General features: G+C 42.5%; 2 protein-coding genes across 2 annotated transcripts; both read right to left on the bottom strand.

The window, feature by feature from the left end:
- Window positions 1-797: 797 nt before the first annotated feature.
- LOC147869389 (uncharacterized) lies at window positions 798-3,216 on the bottom strand. The gene is made up of 3 exons (XM_087328914.1): window positions 3,010-3,216; window positions 1,163-1,328; window positions 798-1,057 (listed from the first exon to the last, which is right to left on the bottom strand). The coding sequence occupies exons 1-3, from the start codon at window positions 3,152-3,154 to the stop codon at window positions 973-975; spliced, it is 396 nt and encodes a 131-aa protein (XP_087185040.1). The 5' UTR covers window positions 3,155-3,216; the 3' UTR covers window positions 798-972.
- Window positions 3,217-7,256: 4,040 nt separating this feature from the next.
- On the bottom strand, window positions 7,257-8,223 carry LOC147869388 (uncharacterized). The gene has a single exon (XM_087328893.1). It carries the CDS (start codon window positions 8,102-8,104, stop codon window positions 7,484-7,486), a length of 621 nt encoding a protein of 206 aa, XP_087185019.1. The 5' UTR covers window positions 8,105-8,223; the 3' UTR covers window positions 7,257-7,483.
- Between the last annotated feature and the right edge of the window lie 9,645 nt (window positions 8,224-17,868).

Raw genomic sequence — 17,868 nt, 5'->3', positions numbered from 1 at the left:
TGTTAGAGTAGAGGAACAAGCTATTCTTATTTGTTAGGTTCTAGTTTTTCAGTGAGAGAACCTATAAAATGAGTTCTCTAACTCGATACCTTGCCAAAATGTCAATTGTTGTACAGTTTTAACTTTTACACATGATCTTTCCCACTTTCTTCCCCTGTCAAGAAAGGTTATATGACCATTGTTTTCATTTAGTTTACTCAGAATGCAGCATGCAATACGAATGAACATGTGAATTATGGGGAAGTTTTACTTTTACACACGATCATTATCAAGCAATTTTATATGATCATTATTTATATGGAATGCCGAATGCAGTGCCTTATGCCATCCTTTCTTTCTTTCTAAACTTTCCCACACAAATTTCTTGCCTTTTAGAATTCTCAAAAGGCAAGATGCCACAGACTTTCACTAAATAATCCAATTTAAGATGTCAGATGTGCTCACTGCTGTGGTTCCTTTTTCAGACTAACAAAGTCAAATTCTTTCCATGAAATGAACACAACACGTGTTCAATGTTTGTAACCCAATATAACATTTTCTTTCACACAGGATTATGTCCATTGGGTTTATTTTATTACATCTACGCAGGGAGTGCAACCATCCCACTGCGATCAGTAATGTGTTTTACAGAAGGATCTCTGGAGCTTTATGTTATAGTGTATTCGTGAACACATTAATTTGAAGTAACCTACAATAGACAATTATGTTATGAAAAACTGAAGACATCATCAAACTTGGATGATGACATGTCATTGTTAATTTTATCATGAATAAGTTCAACATGGAAGAAAGCCATCTAAGAAGAATGCCAATCATATTAGTTTTCTATTTACAGAACTAGGTTGTTTGCTTGCACAACACAATGATATCATTTTTAGAACCCATATCTTTAACGGTCAAGTGGGGGGACATCTTTCCTCCCTAATAGAAAATCTAAACATGGCACCAGAGCCTCGAATCAGGACGATTTCATTATCGTCGCCTCTTCCCATCAATCTGGTCTAAAGCTCGTGTCAAGCTAATCACAAAGTCATCGATAGCATCCCCTATTTGGCCCCTACAACAATATAACACTATTTAGATTACTTGATTTTCACATGGCACGAATGGATGATTATCAATTTATGACACCTACATATTCTATTGAGAAAAAAATTCTTACATAGGGGAGCTGTCTCCTTTCCTTAGAAAGAGGTTGTTATGCTTTCCATTCTCATCATATGCCCTCCCAAGACCAACCCCATACCCTAATCCGATACCGATACCGCATCCAGCTCCAATGCCCGTACCAAATTGGAGACCAGGAAGACCAAACCCTATACCAGCACCTTTGAAGGAAGACAATGGATTTCTATAAACAAACTAAAATTATAACAGATGCAAATTTCTTCTTTGAGGAATAAAATAATCACTCTGATAAGATATGCTTGTCTTGGATGTTTGAAGAATAAATGAATGAACGAGATCTAGATTTTATCCAAGAGCATATACTTCAAATAATACCACAGTACAGAAGAAAAGCCTTTAGAAAACTAGAAACCAATTCCAGAAGCCGTAGGAATGTGTGCAAATGTTTATCATGTTCCATCATATATAGAGGGACCTCTTTGATTAGTGCCACCCACATTTCAAAGGAAACAAGGATCGACATTGCCCCAGTGTCCACTCAAGTTTATAAGGACATCTCTTTAACAAGTTGTTAGTCCTGAAGAGAAACCATCAGAAAAGTAGAAGCCAATTCCAGAAACCTCAGAATCTGTGAAAATCTTTATTATTTTCAGTCACCTATGTGAATAGCAAATCAGACAAGGGACCTGTTTCTCTGTGTGTGCTTAAAAATAGAACTCCTACTGGGAAAGGCATCAGGCAAGGCCATAACCTAAGAACCTATTTGCAAAGCTTAGGCATTTCCAATCATCTTGAATCTTACGAGATCCTAAAGGAAAGTCATCAATTCCAAAAGTGTGAACAGCAAATCAGACAAGGGACCTGTTTCTCTGTGTGTGCCTTAAAATAAAACTCCTACTGGGAAATGCATCAGGCAAGGCCATAACCTAAGAACCTATTTGCAAAGCTTAGGCATTTCCAATCATCTTGAATCTTACGAGATCCTAAAGGAAAGTCATCAATTCCAAAAGTGTGAACAGCAAATCAGACAAGGGACCTGTTTCTCTGTGTGTGCCTTAAAATAAAACTCCTACCGGGAAATGCATCAGGCAAGGCCATAACCTAAGAACCTATTTGCAAAGCTTAGGCATTTCCAATCATCTTGAATCTTACGAGATCCTAAAGGAAAGTCATCAATTCCAAAAGTGTGAACAGCAAATCAGACAAGGGACCTGTTTCTCTGTGTGTGCCTTAAAATAAAATTCCTACCGGGAAATGCATCAGGCAAGGCCATAACCTAAGAACCTATTTGCAAAGCTTAGGCATTTCCAATCATCTTGAATCTTACGAGATCCTAAAGGAAAGTCATCAATTCCAAAAGTGTTAACACGCCCTTGTATAAAAAGTTCTTTCATTTTCCATACTCTAGACCATCACGAGCTGCAATAAGCATAAGGATTCAGAAAAGGATGATGTTTCTACAATTCACAGATACTTGGAACAAACTCTCACACCTAAAGGAAATTCATCAGGAAAGGTCAACAGTTCAAGGGGACTCAGGAATCTATGAGTAAATCCTAATCATTTCCTATCCTCTTAAACCTTGCATATACCTAGAAAAAGAATCATCAGAAAAACGGTCATCATTTTCAGAAGACTTGGGCATGTATTTGTAAATCTTTTATCTTTTTTCCATCATCTTGAACCTCTCCAGAACGAGTAAAGACTAGAGCGAATGAATGCGAGCTTCAAACAGGTTTTCAGTAGGAGCCGCAGTCAGAAAGGTTGGATCGGATGCAATCCGGGGGGGAGTTTATCTTGGATGAAGGCAAATAACCAAAAACAGGTAACAGCAAAAGAAAACGAGGAGAGAAAGAAGAATCAAGAAGAGATCCGGTGTACCTCCAACAAGGCCAACGCCGAAGCCAACACCGCAGCCGACGCCATATCCGAAGGCAGGGCCGAGCTTCCCGAGCTCTGGAGTTCGAAGGGTAGGAAGCCTCCAGAGAATGCCCTTCTGCTGGTTGTTCCTCCTGGAGGAGTCCATGGCTTCTTCGTGGAGGGGAGATCTTACAAAGGATCGAACTTGGGTTGGGAGGTGTACACACAGAGGCAGGAACAGGAACAGAGTAATCTTGAAGACAACCTATATGTATGTATGTATGTATGTATGTGTATGTCTCTCTGTGTAGGCCTATTTTCAAAATCTCCATAAATAAGAAAGAAAGACCCTTCATTGCCTCAAACTCCAGCCTTCTTCAAAATCTCTCATTCCAAGAAGCATTGTGTCCGTCGTCCACACACGCGCCCGACTTAGTTCCTCCACACTCGCTCTGATTGTGAGACAGCGCATTCGGGCAGGTAGGTGGGCGGGCGGGCACGCACAGGTAATGAGAGTTATCTGACTATGCACACTTCTACCCGAACTCAACAAGTTCGGGAGTTCTGTAGAGTATCTCACACTCTTTGGATATAGTCTCAGAGTATCTCACATTCTCCGATAGAGTGCTCCCTCTCTCTGCCTTTCATCTCATCCGACTTTCGCTTTCCACACCATCTTCTGACCAAACCCAATTCCCTGCATGAATTTTCTCTCACGCTCACGATGTGCACTCTTGATTGCGACATCTGTTGGTCGATAGAGCTCTTGAACATCAAGTGTTGCAACTCACTGCTCACTTTCACGTGTACTACATGAAAATGTTATATTTTTAGTCTCTTTCGTAATTACCTTACCCTAGCGGTAAGTTATTAACACTAATAAAATCTCTTTCCCTCTCTCTCTTTCGTAATTACCTTACCCTCGTGATAAGTTATTAACACTACAAGCACTGCATCATGGGTTCGAAACCCAATTTCCTCACCTCTCTATTATACACTTCATATACTCTTAATTCACTAGATGCCATTGTCGAATGTAGGGGTTGAACCCATGACCACCTGGTCTCCATTGGGCAACTTTACCAATTGAGCTACATCCATCTAGGCAAAACTCTCTCTCTCTCATATATCTATTTACAAGAATAATTAGTTGGCTTTCCTAACGCAATGATGACATGGGAACATATTGAAGAATGCCAAGGGCGATGGTATCACCTGATTGAGGTTGTTGGAGCCAATCATAGCAATGAGGATAAAATGCTTCTAATGGTGATGGTGTATAGTGTATGCACAATTATACAATATCACATAATTAATGGACGGTGGGTAGTTACTCAATGCTTCAAGCTATTATCTAAGATATATTTACTAGGTGATGATACTAGCCAATGACGCTACCTTTGAGGGCAAATGGAAATCTAAATAGAAAGCTCAACTATGTAAATCAACAATGACCTACAGTATACAATAGCCCATGGTTCATATTCAACTCCCTTTAATCTGAAAAGGAACAATGAATATCAGGTTGTTCATTTGTTAGCAAGTTGAATATCAATTCTTGGATAGTTCTCAAATAATAAAATATGCATATGTATGATAAATTTCGAGTACCTTGTTTTCCTTGTGTCATTATGCATTCTTTTGCATAACATTCCTTCTTTCTTATTTATTGAGCAACTGAGTAGAGTATCATTAATATTGTCTTCCTTAACCGCATTATTGTTAAGGAATCAAGGATCCCCTTGTTACCAATAGCATTGGGAATTAGCTAATTGTAAATGAAGAGATGTATGGGTTTGAAATATCATCATTGGCTTGAACACAACTCTTAATCAATCAAGGTATTTTTGATATTCACAAATGGATCTAAGGGTGAGATTGACAATTGGATCAATTTTATTTTATAAGACATCCCAAGCTAAATTGAATGGTTTTCATAAATCAAGTTGATGCAAAAGATTGACCCCTTCATTTGTAAGGATAATACATCACAATCATTGCTTCCAATCTTCAAACATTAAGAATGCAACTCTCCAAGCAATTGCAAGTATATTAAGCATACAAGATTCATGTCACCCTAAAGAACCACCATCACTAATGTAGAGACAAGAAGAATGTATAAAGGGACTTCAAGACCGAAAGCCGTGATTATGCCATGCCCATAGAGAAGCTCATTGTGGTTGCTTTTGTGGACAACTTAAACACTTAACCTATCATACAATTGTCAAATTATGCAAGAGAAGAATTATGTGATTATGCCATGCCCATTGAGAAGCTCATCATCATGTTTTGTGGACAATCTAAATGCTTTAGATTATGTGAGAGAACAATTTGATCATGATCCTATCCTTCACCGTGTCATGATATTGAGAAGTTTATGGACAATTATATAGACCCTATGTCTTGTTTAGGTTTATTCTTACAATCTAAGTTTGTCAAGAAAATGTTACCAACTTGGGGAGTATTGTAGCATGGCCAAAAGTGGAGAAGACTATTTTTGTCTGGGTTGATTGAATACACAATGCAATAGGATATACACCATAAGTACATTATTGTTGCCTCATGGAGGATTTCAAGTAACATGGCTGCTGCCACATTAGCATGCATAGCCTTCCAACTAGTTCCTCACTCATCAAAAACCCAGTACATGGAAACATGGCGAATCAGCTTAAACACTAGAAAGACTCGTTTAGGATATCATATAAAAAAATTTCCCCAACAATACCAATAGAAAAATGCATGGGCATGTCATCTTCAGTAACTAGGATGAGATTTCTGAGCTTTCACAAATTGAACATTCAAATCTTAATCAATTCATAAATAGATGAGAAATGTCAATTGTAACCTGATCATATATATAAACACCTTCAGGTCTGAAATTAAAGAACAAAAAACACACATGTGCTTCAGAGGATCACTCACTCTGCATACAGAGAATGGTGTGACAAACACACCAGAAAAATCATCCCTTAAAAGGCTGAACAAACCTTTCTTTACCAGCTGTCTCATTGCAATTAGATAAATTTTCACTTTCTTGTTACTGGATTTATTTCATTCGTCTGAACTTTAAGCACAAAGAACACTCATGTGCTTCAGAGGATCACTCAATGTGCATACAGAGAATAGAGAGACATACACACCAGAAAGATCATCCCTTAAAGAGCTGAACAAACATTTTCACCTTCGTGTTACTGGATTTATTTTATTCGTCATTACAGTTCATACTGTATATCAAATAGATTTATTTCATTCTTCCTGAGGGTTCATACTCAAAACAAAAAGATTAATTTTTTTCTTTTCATTAAACAAATACAATGGAAATCAGGGTACATCATATCTAATGTTTAACGAAATTAACATACCTCTTAATATCAATGGCATACAAAGAAATATATATCATTCCTGAATAAATTAACAGTTGAAGTTCAAATTAAGTGATCCACATAAACACATCAATCAACCATGCTTTATATTCATTTGAGCCTGATTATAAAATACGATAAGAGTGGTATCCTAATATGGGTGTGTTTGAGGTTTAGGTCCCAGGATATACAAACATCACAAGGTTGTTTACATTGTTACAAAGAAAACCAATAGATAATAACATCAATTGGTTCAAGGATTGGAAACTCTTTCAGCAAGTTTAAGCAATAACAAAATCAGCCAGATGAAAGATAACACGCTGTCGAGGTATAAAGTGGTGCTATATTTGAATTAGTAAAATACTTGAGATGCTCCACCATCACATCTGCAATCTTTCTACAAGTTTACTCATATAGCTGCACGCTAGACATAGCCAGCTATATATGTATACCAACTGCCATGTGTTTTAGTATTGAATTCAGTTCAACATTTAATATTGTGGCATTAACAAATTTAGATAGCAGCACGGAGATAAGAGTAACCACGGACTGTCTAACCAGCTATATGTATACCAACTGCCATGTGTTTTAGTATTGAATTCAGTTCAACATTTAATATTGTGGCATTAATAAATTTAGATAGCAGCACGGAGATAAGAGTAACCACGGACGAGATAAAAGGCAAAACACTGACAATATATTTGTAGGTGGAACATAAAATGAAATGTAACCATACCATGTCTAACTCGAAATATAAACAACCATAAACCTATAAACAACCATAAACCTCATAATGTTTCCACATCAAAATGCAAATCGAAACTTTGTTTAGCTAGGATCACATATAAACAATTGCTCAAAGACAATAGTTAAAAGAAGCAAACAACCAAAAAAACTACAACCGTATTAAGGGAAATCAAATTCATATGCAATTCATACCCTATGGACTGTACCATCATATTATCAGATAAGAACCAACAAAACAGAACTTCCTTACCATATATAAATGCGCACTAAGATAGGTAAGGCACCAACTAATGCACAACCCACATAACTGTTATAAACCATAACAATGTTCATGAAACAAAAGCTTATAAAAGGCAAAAGCTCCACCTAAGGGATAGATAAAATAGTTAAGATGGGCGGCCACCAGGTCCTGAGGTCTTGTTGTCTCCTCCGGCATTACCCCACCGTTGGCTAAAGATATGGCGTGGGTCAGTGTTGGGTGCAAACTCAGGTTTCTTGATAGACAATATCTCCCGTCCACCTCCTCCCCGCCGCACGACACGCACCGTCAGCTCCTGTCCAACTTTGAATAGCCTCTCAAGGATCACGATTCCTCCTGTGAACCCAAGGTCAAGAGCAGGAAGATACCCTTCCCTTCCTGTTGGGAGAGTGATGAAATAACCCACTGGCATCACATCCTTGATTATCCCTTGCATTGTTCCGGCCTCTCCTTTCTCCAGGAGCTTGTGCGGTGCCAGATCGATGTTCTTCGCTTCTTCTTCCATCTCCGCATTCCTCTGCGCTTGAGAGATGGGCTCCCGTCTGATTCCTCGCACGATCTCTAGCCTGTGTCCCGAGGAAGACACGAGGGGCTTCCTTCCTCCTGCTGCTCCTTCCAGAAACGACAAAGGCGTGGCTTGAACGCCACGTCCTGCGAGAAAGGCGTCGACGTTGGGGGATTTAGACAGGGGAGAGGGGGAAGCGATGGCGGAGAGGGGTCTGCAGAGCCTGCGAGCGAGCTGACTCATGGTTGCTTTCCGATGATGGCGATGGCGATGGCGATGGTGATGAGAGGATGATGGTGAAGAAGAAGAAACCCTAAACCTCTCTCTCTCTGCCTCTGTGTGTGGTGTGTCTGCACAGGTGGAGCCTGACCAAAAACCCTAAACCTGTTGCCAAGACAGAACAGAGCAAAGGGTTTAATCTGCTTCTGTAATTTTATATCTCTCTCCTTCTTCCTTTTCACATTTGGGCCATTTCAGGGTTTAAGGCCCACCACTCCCCCCCAACTTGCCAAGAGCTTAGGTATGGATCATTTCATCTTCCTATTGGCTGACACGAGGGCACCTGAGCTAATGGGATCACAACTCTATGAGATGACATCCTGCCATTTTCAGTACGTTGTTAGTCGAGCCATGTTAATCGGATCGACGGGGGACAACCAAATCTGTAACTTCTTTCAAACGGCACAAGGGTCAATTGTCGTGATAAAAGACTTAACGAGCATAAGGAGACCATGTGGATTATAGTTAATCTAGATTACTCGTTAACTGCATCTCTAATCTGTGTTGACTCTTCTCCTTCTTTCTACCCTTAAGTATTTGATTAAGTGAGTTTTCGAGTATTACATGTCAATTAGTGAAGCATCACTGGTTATAAGTTCGAATAATGAAGTCGTTGACATGAGTGTCTATTTAGTTTTCGCTATTGAGTTGGTACAATTAGCTTGAGTGTATCCGTGGTTGGCTTAGGTAATGTTAACCAACTTGATCTCTTGATATGGAGGTCAATCATGGGGAATGGATCATTTCATCTTCCCTAGGTCTAAACCACTTAGGTATGTAGTCAATAGTGTTGAAGGTGGTTGGATAAATAGTAACAATGACATGGTAGTTGACAAATAAACCTCTCTCCATTTCACTTATTAGAATACTAGATAATTATTGTCTTAATTACTTAATTCATAATCAAGACCTGTAACTTAACTACTTAGCAAGAGGGGAGAAATGGACTTTAAAAAGATACGTGACTAGTTAATGAAGATTTTATTATTAATCAACTTGGGTTATTGTGGTTCCTCTTACTCCTGTGTGCTCTAATATCTCACTAATCCATCAAAATTGCCTTATCCGCCACTTACAAATGCTCAACAAAACTCTTTACTTCTTTATCCATCAACGATTACATTCTCCTTATTATATGAGGTCAACTACAACCTTTTGTCCTTTTCCTGAGAGCTACATAATTACACTGACTAGATATATAGTCAAAGACCCTCTATATTTAACAAAATTGAAGGAGAACATTTTTTCAGAAAGAAACTTATTCAAATGAAGTCGGGGAACAAGTATAGGGTTTGGTTACATAATAAGATGATTGAATTATTACACAAAAGCCTACCATTTGGACAAGTACACCCTAACCAATAAAGTATAAAATGGTGTATTGCTACACGTGTCTTAGTGATTAAATAGTTAGCCCATCTTGTTGTGCATAGTTATGTTCTTCAACGACCTTCAAATGTTATACCAAATTATATGACAATGTTTGTGGCCATTATAAGACATAATGAGTCCTACCTTGTGACTAGCCTCATTGCCATGAAGTTGAGCTAGCCTTTTTTGCGTGAAGGTGCCTACAAAAGGGCCTAGCCAAATACAACACTAGCTTGTGAGCGAGCATGTATTAGACTATGGTGTCGACATCCTCGTTACGAATACCATGAGGAACATTGATCGTGATATACTACTCCTCCAACCATACCAAACAAAAGTAGTGAGTGTCATTCTAGAGAAGTCACTCTTACCCAAACACGAACTATCAACGCCTAGTATACAATGTAAAGAATCGAGAGTGATTTTGTGCAGTGGAATGTGTGTGTGTGTGTGTGTGTGTGTGAGAGAGAGAGAGAGAGAGAGAGAGAGAGAGAGAGAGAGAGAGAGAGAGACACAAAGTATATAGAAAATAGTAAATTGTCTTAACAAGAATAGCAAATGTGCCAACAAATTACAAAGGATGAGGAGAAGTTGCTTATGTAGTCACCTTCTCTCTACATTCTCTTACTACCACCGTCTCTTGGGAAAGAGGCGGAGACTTAACTACCTACTAAATATGTGTCATAGGACTTAACTTCCATGACACATTAGTTATGGTACAAAGAGGTGGGAAGTTCACACACTTGGGTATTCCTAAGATGTGTTCCCACACTAGGGGAGTTGAGTTTGATTCTCAACATGCCCCTTCAAACGCAACTTCTGGTCGCCGGATAGTTGGTTTCAGTTGGTCTACAACTTGGCTTCAAGTCGGCTCTGGCTTCAGTTGTGAATGGTCGCTCCTTATCCATAGTCCCCCTCAAGCTTGGCTGGTTGGTGATCGAAAGACTTAGGTTCGTCGTGAACTGTCGTAGCTTGTCGGCACCCAAGGCCTTTTTGAAGATATTGGTCGTATGCAAGGTTGTACTGATGTGGTGTAGGTTGACATCTTTAGCCATGACAAGCTCTCGGATGAAGTGATAGTGCACCTCGATGTGCTTAGTTCGAGCGTGAAGAACCAGATTCCGAGCTAGGTGGATGTCGGCTCCAACTTCAGTCGTGGATGGTCGCTTCTTATCCATACTCCCCCTCAAGCTTGTCTGCAAGGTTGTACTGATGTGTTGTAGGTCGACATCTTTGGCCATGACACGCTCTCGGATGAAGTGATAGTATACCTCGATGTGCTTAGTCTGAGTGTGAAAAACCAGATTCCGAGCCAGGTGGATGTTGCTCATGTTGTCGCATTAGAGAATAATCGGATCCGTGATGGGAACACCTAGATCCTTCAATATTCTCTTAAGCCAAATAACTTCATAGGCGGTGATGGTTGCGCCCCTCTACTTAGTTTTTGTGCTCAATAGTGCGACTGTCGGTTGCATCTTACTACTCCACGATATGGCTCCGCTACCGAGGGAGAAGACGAATCCCGAGGTTGATCGTCTGTCAACTTTGTAGTCGGCTCAGTCGTCATCGGTGTGCCCTTCAAGTCGGAATTGGCATGGCCGAGTCATAGTGGATACTGTAATCCATCGTCCTACTTACATATCGTAACACTCGCTTAGTGAATGTTTCGTGGTGTCTACATAAACTAGTTAAGGAGGCTGACTGAGTAACTAAGGTCAGGTTGAGTAATAGTGAGGTAGATCAGGCTTCCCACTAGTTGTCGATAGTGAGTCAACTCACACTCTTTTGGGCTTGAGTCAGCATCGAGCTTTAGATTTTGATCGAGAGGGGTAGCGATGGGCTTACACTTTGTCATCCCAAACTTGAAGAGTAGGTTGAGGATATAGTGGTGTTGGGAGATCATGATGTCGTCAAGAGTTTGAATTACTTCTATACCTAGAAAGTAATGTAGCTCCTTAATGTCTTTCATTTCAAATCAGTCGAAGAGAAGCTTCTTGATATGGTCAGTCATCCTCCTTCAAGTCTATATCAAGATTGGTTCCGATTGGTTTAGATGGAGTCATCTCTTGTTTGTACCATGATGTTGATTCGTCGGATAAGACGTCTCGACTCACTCGTACCTTTTGGGTAGAGGGGTTTGAAGCACTTATACCCTTTTTGTTTTAGCAAGTACCCTACGAGGATACATTTCTCCTATTTTGGATCGAGCTTTTGCCGCTTTTCATCGGGAATGTGTACAAATGCGATAAAACTGAATATCTTGATGTGGGATAAGTCTGACTTTCTTCCATAGAACTTCTCGTGAGGGGCTACTTCGTTTTAAATTTTTTGGAAGTGTGAGAACACTTCACTCTTTTGCCGCATAGGGAATATCCGAGTGTGCCTGGAGAGATCGTTGATGAATGTCACATAGTATCGGCATCCGCCGAATGTTGCCGTTTGGGTTGGTCCCCATACATAAGAATGTATTACATCTAGGATCCCTTTGCTCACGTTCCTCTCTTTCGGGAACGGTGGTCGATGTTTTTTGCTAAATTCGTAGGCTTTGCATACGCATGGAGTCTCCTTCTCGGTAAAGTTCGGAAGTATGATGACGACTCCTTTCGACTACATTACTTTGAGCTTCTAGATATTTATGTGACCAATTCTTTTGTGCCACAGCTCCATGTCGGCGTTGGCTTTATGGCCCTTGGCAAACATTGTTAATTTCATCTCGTGAGATTTGAGAATGAACATTCGACCTTCTCTTCGACAACGAGCGATAATTCGGCCTTCCTTTTCAATGAAGCACCCTCCATCGTTGAAATGAACTTGCATGCCTTGTTCCACAAATTGGTCAATAGAGACAAGATTCTTCATTGTTGTTGGAACATGCAAGACGTTCTTGATGTAGGTCAGATTGCCCTCTTCGTCGAATGGGATTGTTAAGAATTAGGTAATTAAGTACGGGTTAATTAGTACCTAATTATGTGATTAAGCAATAGAAGATTATGTAATGTGTGTGTATGTATGTGAGAGTGTGAGAGGAAGAACACTTATGAACAATGAGACAAGATAGGGGATGATTAACTATATTAAAAAACATCATTAAATACAAAAATAACCACAATGAGGTATATATACATCTCATGTACAAAGGTGCACATTTGTGAGTAGAATATATTAGGTACAAAGGTGTAAGTCCTATATTAAATGAACATGGGAGTGAAGAATCTACAATGTATCCCACTCAAGTACAAAATCCTATTTATGGCTTTAAGGTCAACACACTAACTAGATGCTATCTAGGTAACTACTAAGTTACGTGTGTTGACTAACTAGCTAAATCTAGTTGAGCTTGATATCTCAACAAGGACATTACCGACATGCTGAATGGGGTGAATTGTGTCATCCCCAGTTTCCACATAGTTGGGTCATTTAGGCTTCCGCAACTCTCAGAACCAACCTTCATGAGACATCATGTGATTGGATGCACCAAATCGACAAACCATACATTTTATGAGTTGGAGTTGTTGGTTGGGCTGGAGGCCATCATTGAGTTCGCTTTGTGCCTCATTACGAACATTCCGCATGATCGTCCTAGTCGTAGTTTGAGGCGTAGTTGGTGAGTTGTCGGCTTGTGAAGGCCAACTCACTTTTCTTGTTCTTACACTCCGCCTCCTAGTGACCTATTGAGAATCAAGCTCAACTTCGTCTAGTGTGTGAACTCACCTTGAGAGTGAATAAACACTCCAACAGTCAAGAGTCACCATTATGTCACCACTTTGTATTCTAGCATTTAGTATGAGTCATAGAATCATATTCTATGACACATAACTTATGAGCTTTCACATTCCCCATGCTCCATGAGTCTTGTAGTTAATGAAGAGAGAGGGTGACTATATAAAGCACCCTCCTCCCACCTTGTATTATGTTGAGTCTTTCTCCTTTGTTAATATATTTTACCTTGCGTATTCTCAGTGTCTTACTCCTTGTCACTCTCTCTCTCTCTCTCTCTCTCTCTCTCTCTCTCTCATACACACACACAATTCATGTCTATTCCGCTGCAAAGAATCCATCTCTTGATTCTTTACATGGTATCAGAGCGATTTGGTAGCTCGATCTAGCCCACTCGCCTCATTGTGATCGTGTGTTGTGTCCTACACCGACGACCAAGAACCGGCTCATCGCTATCGTAGCTTCGCTACATAGCTCGCATTCGAAGAGAGAAGGAGAAGAAGAAGAAGAAGAATCGACATAATGAATAGTCAAATGGGGAGCACTCTCCCTACCGAGAAGTTGGATCGAAACAACTTCGCATCTTGGGAATACAAGATGCACCAATACCTTGTCGGACAAGGCTATTGGAGCTACATCAAAGGAGAGCACGAAGACAGACCCGCCGAAGCGGCACCCGGATACGCGACATGGGAGCAAGCCGCAAGCCGCAAGCCGCGTGATGTATTGCTTGGCGACATGTGTTCACGATCACATGCTCGGCTACACTCGCGAAGCCAAGGTGCCAAAGGAGGCATAGGAAAATCTACGAAAGATTTTCGCGGCGAACACAACCGCAAGAAGGCTTCAACTCGGCCAAGAGTTGAACAACATTCAACAAAGGGACATGTCCATCACGACATACACCTTGAAGATCAAGGAGCTTTGCGACTCGCTCGGCTCGATAAGCGTAAGTATCGATGATGATGAGATGGTGCAAATATGCCCCGGCGGCCTCGCACCACGGTTCGGCGCGATGCGAACCGCCGTTCTAGCAAGGGAGAAATCTCCCTCCTTCTTCAAGCTCCAATCAATACTATTGGTCGAAGAAAACCACATGCGTACAAGGAGCAATGAGTCGGAAGGCCACATGCTCTACACGCACTCGAACGGAGGAAGAGGACGCAGACGAGCGAGAGGCCGATTCGGCCAAGGACAAGGCGGATGAGGTCCCACCTACGACAACAACTCCCAATTTTGGCCGCAAAACGGAAGCCAACGAGGAACCTTCGCAAGAAAGGGGAGCTTCCACTCTGGCTTGAGCCATCAAAACGCAACCGAATGCGGATATTAAGGAAAGCTCAGCCACCACGAAGAAGAGTTCCAAAAGAAGATGCGCGAATCGGCTTCCACAAGTCGACAACTCACGAATTACACGCACAATTCCGACTACGAAGATCATAGCGGAATGTACGGGCACAACTCCGACTACGAAGATTGTTGCGGAATGTATGCACACAACTCCAACCGTGGCGGAATGTTCATGATGAAACATAGAGCAAACTCTATGTCAGCCTCTACCTCAACTAGTGCCCTCAATCCGGAGGACGTATGGTTTGTTGACTCCGGAGCCTCAAACCATATGACATCCCATAAAGAATGGTTTCTCGAACTTCGAGAGCCGGAGCGACCCGGTTATGGCATATTACTTTATTGCGGTTCTCATGAGAGATTAAAGTGTTATCAATTGTGTGGTTGTACCTAAGGGGAGGGAGGTTATTAATGTCTAGACCATTCGCAAGAAGCCAACTTACCATCATGCCATAAGGGGTATGTATCCCGTGGATAAAGACTACAAGTTGAAAAGGTATCTCTACTAACATCGGGGGTAAAGTGAACTCAACCCTAATAATGTCATGTGGTATTGTCGATTTGCTTCGGAGTTGGCATGATAACATTATAAACCCTAGAGCTAGCTACTAATGTAAGCATATGATAAGGATAATATAGATAGAAAAAAAGAGAGGAGAGAGAGAAAGAAGGCCGCCACCTGACCACTCCTAAGTGAAGGGATTGAGACGGACTTGAGCCTCAATCGGCGTCCCATACCACCGTCGTGGCGTCGAGTCGTACCTGGTACTGGCGCGCTCGCCACGAGAGTTGATCAACCACAAGGTCAAAGTCTCGACACAGTAAAGTGATCATAAATGAGGGTATGTAGGCCTCATATTTATAGCCAAACCTAACGCCCCCAGGCAAGTTCACACTTGGCCTAATGGGTTGTCTCAATCCCAAGGATTAAAAGTAATCATTCCCTTCGTTACACTCTCGTTTAACCCTCACACTTTATCCAAGTGTATAGAATGTCGTACTTCCGTGCTCGGCCACAACCGAGGAACAGGATCGATTCACAGAAAACGGGAAATACAACAATGCACGAAAACAATAGAGAGAAGGGCACACTGGATGTTTTACGTGGAAAACCCTAAATGGGAAAAACCACGGGAGTGCAAGACTCCAACTATCACTATACGCGGGAATGTACAATGGCGAGCTGCAAGGCGACGACCTTGAGCTCGCTGTCCTCGCCACAGGCGGCGGTATTACACAGAGGCGTCGGCCTCTTCCTTCCTCCTTCTCTCTCACTCTCTCTCGGCTGCTCTCACTTCGCTCCCTCTTAGTGGAAAACAGAAAAATGAGCAACAACAACCTAAACTGTTTGCCCTAAGTCATATTTATACACATATGACTTTCGGGCTATTTACAAATATAACCTCAAGGGCTCTTGGCAAACATATTCACAAATATGTCCCCGCATCCGGATCTCTCTCTCCGGGTACATTCGTCATCCGGCTCCGTAGCCGGGGTCTTCAGCATCCGGCTCCGTAACCGGGGTCTTCATCATCCGGCTCCGTAACCGGGTACTCTTCATCCGGCTTCATGCCGGGTACTCTTCATCCTACGGTTCCGTAACAGCCTCCGGGCTTGCCGTCATTCATCTCCGGACATCCCATCCGGAGGGACCGAAATCCCAACAAACTCCCCCTTCACTTCGGCATGGGATGTCTCTCCAACCCGATCCTCTTCCGGCATGCTTCCAGCTTGTCGGGTGTGAGCACCTTGGTCAGCATATCCGACCCGTTCTCGTCCGTGTGGATCTTCGTCAGCACGAACTCCTTGTCTTCTATCCTTTCCCGGATCCAGTGATATCTTCGCTGGATGTGTTTCGTCCGGGAATGGTAGGCCGCGTTCTTCGCAAGGTGGATGGCACTCTGACTATCGCAGTAGAGTCGGTACTCCTCCTGCTGGATACCGAGCTCTCTAATGAAGTCCTTCATCCATATTATTTCCTTGCCGGCTTCAACCGCCGCCATGTACTCCGCCTCCGTGGTTGACAACGCAACCGTCTTCTGCAGCCTCGACTGCCACGAAACAGCTCCTCCTGCATACGTCATCACATACCCTGATGTGGACCGGCTGGTATCTGCATCAGCCGACATATCCGAATCGGTAAAGCCGTCGAATTCGGGCTTACCGGAGCCGAATCGGAGGCACACGTTTGCCGTGCCCTTCAGGTATCGGAGTATCCACTTGACCGCGTTCCAGTGCTCTTTGCCGGGATTGCTCATGTACCGGCTCACCACTCCGACTGCATATCCTATGTCCGGTCTTGTACACACCATTGCGTACATCAAGCTTCCGACGGCAGAGGCATATGGTACTTTCATCATGTCCTCCTTCTCAGCCTTTGTCTTGGGGCTTTGCTTGCTGGACAACTTGCAGTTTGCCGGGAGGGTTGACCCGACCGGTCTTGCTTCCGACATGTTGAACCGGTGAAGCACCTTTGTCACGTACTTCTCCTGTGACAGCCACAACTGCTTCTTCTTCCGGTCCCGGATGATGTGCATCCCTAGTATTTGCCTCGCCGGACCCAGGTCCTTCATTGAGAAGGTTCGGTGAAGTGCCTCCTTCAGCACCCGTATCTTGACCTGGTCCCGTCCGACGATCAACATGTCGTCCACGTACAGGAGGAGTATTAGAGAGTCTCCTCCTTCGAACTTCTTCACAAACACGCAGTGATCAGACTGCGTTTTGTGGTACCCTTCGTCGGTCATGAAGGAGTCGAACTTCCGGTACCATTGCCGGGGAGCCTGCTTCAGTCCGTAAAGGCTCTTCTTCAACCGGCATACCAGGTGCTCCTTCCCTTTCTTCTCGAATCCTTCCGGTTGCTGCATGTAGATCTCTTCTTCGAGGTCACCGTGAAGGAATGCCGTCTTCACGTCCATCTGTTCTACCTCGAGGTCCATGCTTGCCGCTATGCTCAGCACCGTCCGGATGGAGGTCATCTTCACTACCGGGGCAAATATCTCGTCGAAGTCGACGCCCTTCTTCTGCTGAAACCCCTTCACCACGATCCTGGCTTTGTATCTCGGGGGGTTTCCGGCATCTCCCGGTTTCAGCTTGAACACCCACTTGTTTCGAAGTGCCCGCTTTCCTTTCGGCAACTCCACAAGTTCATATGTGTGGTTCTCATGCAAGGAATCCATTTCGTCCTGCATGGCACTCAACCACCTGCGGCTCTGGGTGTCATGTTTTGCTTCTTCAAAGCTCTCCGGCTCCCCCTCGTCGGTTAGCAGCACGTGCTCTGGTTCCGGAAATCT

Source organism: Azolla caroliniana, unplaced genomic scaffold (genome assembly GCF_043228905.1).
Source record: "Azolla caroliniana isolate FFs.n. ecotype wild unplaced genomic scaffold, voAzoCaro1.0.p SCAF_1, whole genome shotgun sequence".
Lineage (NCBI taxonomy): Eukaryota > Viridiplantae > Streptophyta > Polypodiopsida > Salviniales > Salviniaceae > Azolla > Azolla caroliniana.
Note: the sequence above shows the minus strand (reverse complement) of the source record. Positions and strands in the feature narration are given on the sequence as shown.

Coding starts and splice junctions, on each gene's coding strand:
- LOC147869389 (XM_087328914.1), bottom strand. CDS start 3,154: ATGGACTCCTCCAGGAGGAACAACCAGCAGAAGGGCATTCTCTGGAGG. Junction 1,329..3,009: donor CGGCGTTGGCCTTGTTGGAG/GTACACCGGATC, acceptor CTTCCTTCAAAG/GTGCTGGTATAGGGTTTGGT. Junction 1,058..1,162: donor AAAGGAGACAGCTCCCCTAT/GTAAGAATTTTT, acceptor ATATTGTTGTAG/GGGCCAAATAGGGGATGCTA.
- LOC147869388 (XM_087328893.1), bottom strand. CDS start 8,104: ATGAGTCAGCTCGCTCGCAGGCTCTGCAGACCCCTCTCCGCCATCGCT.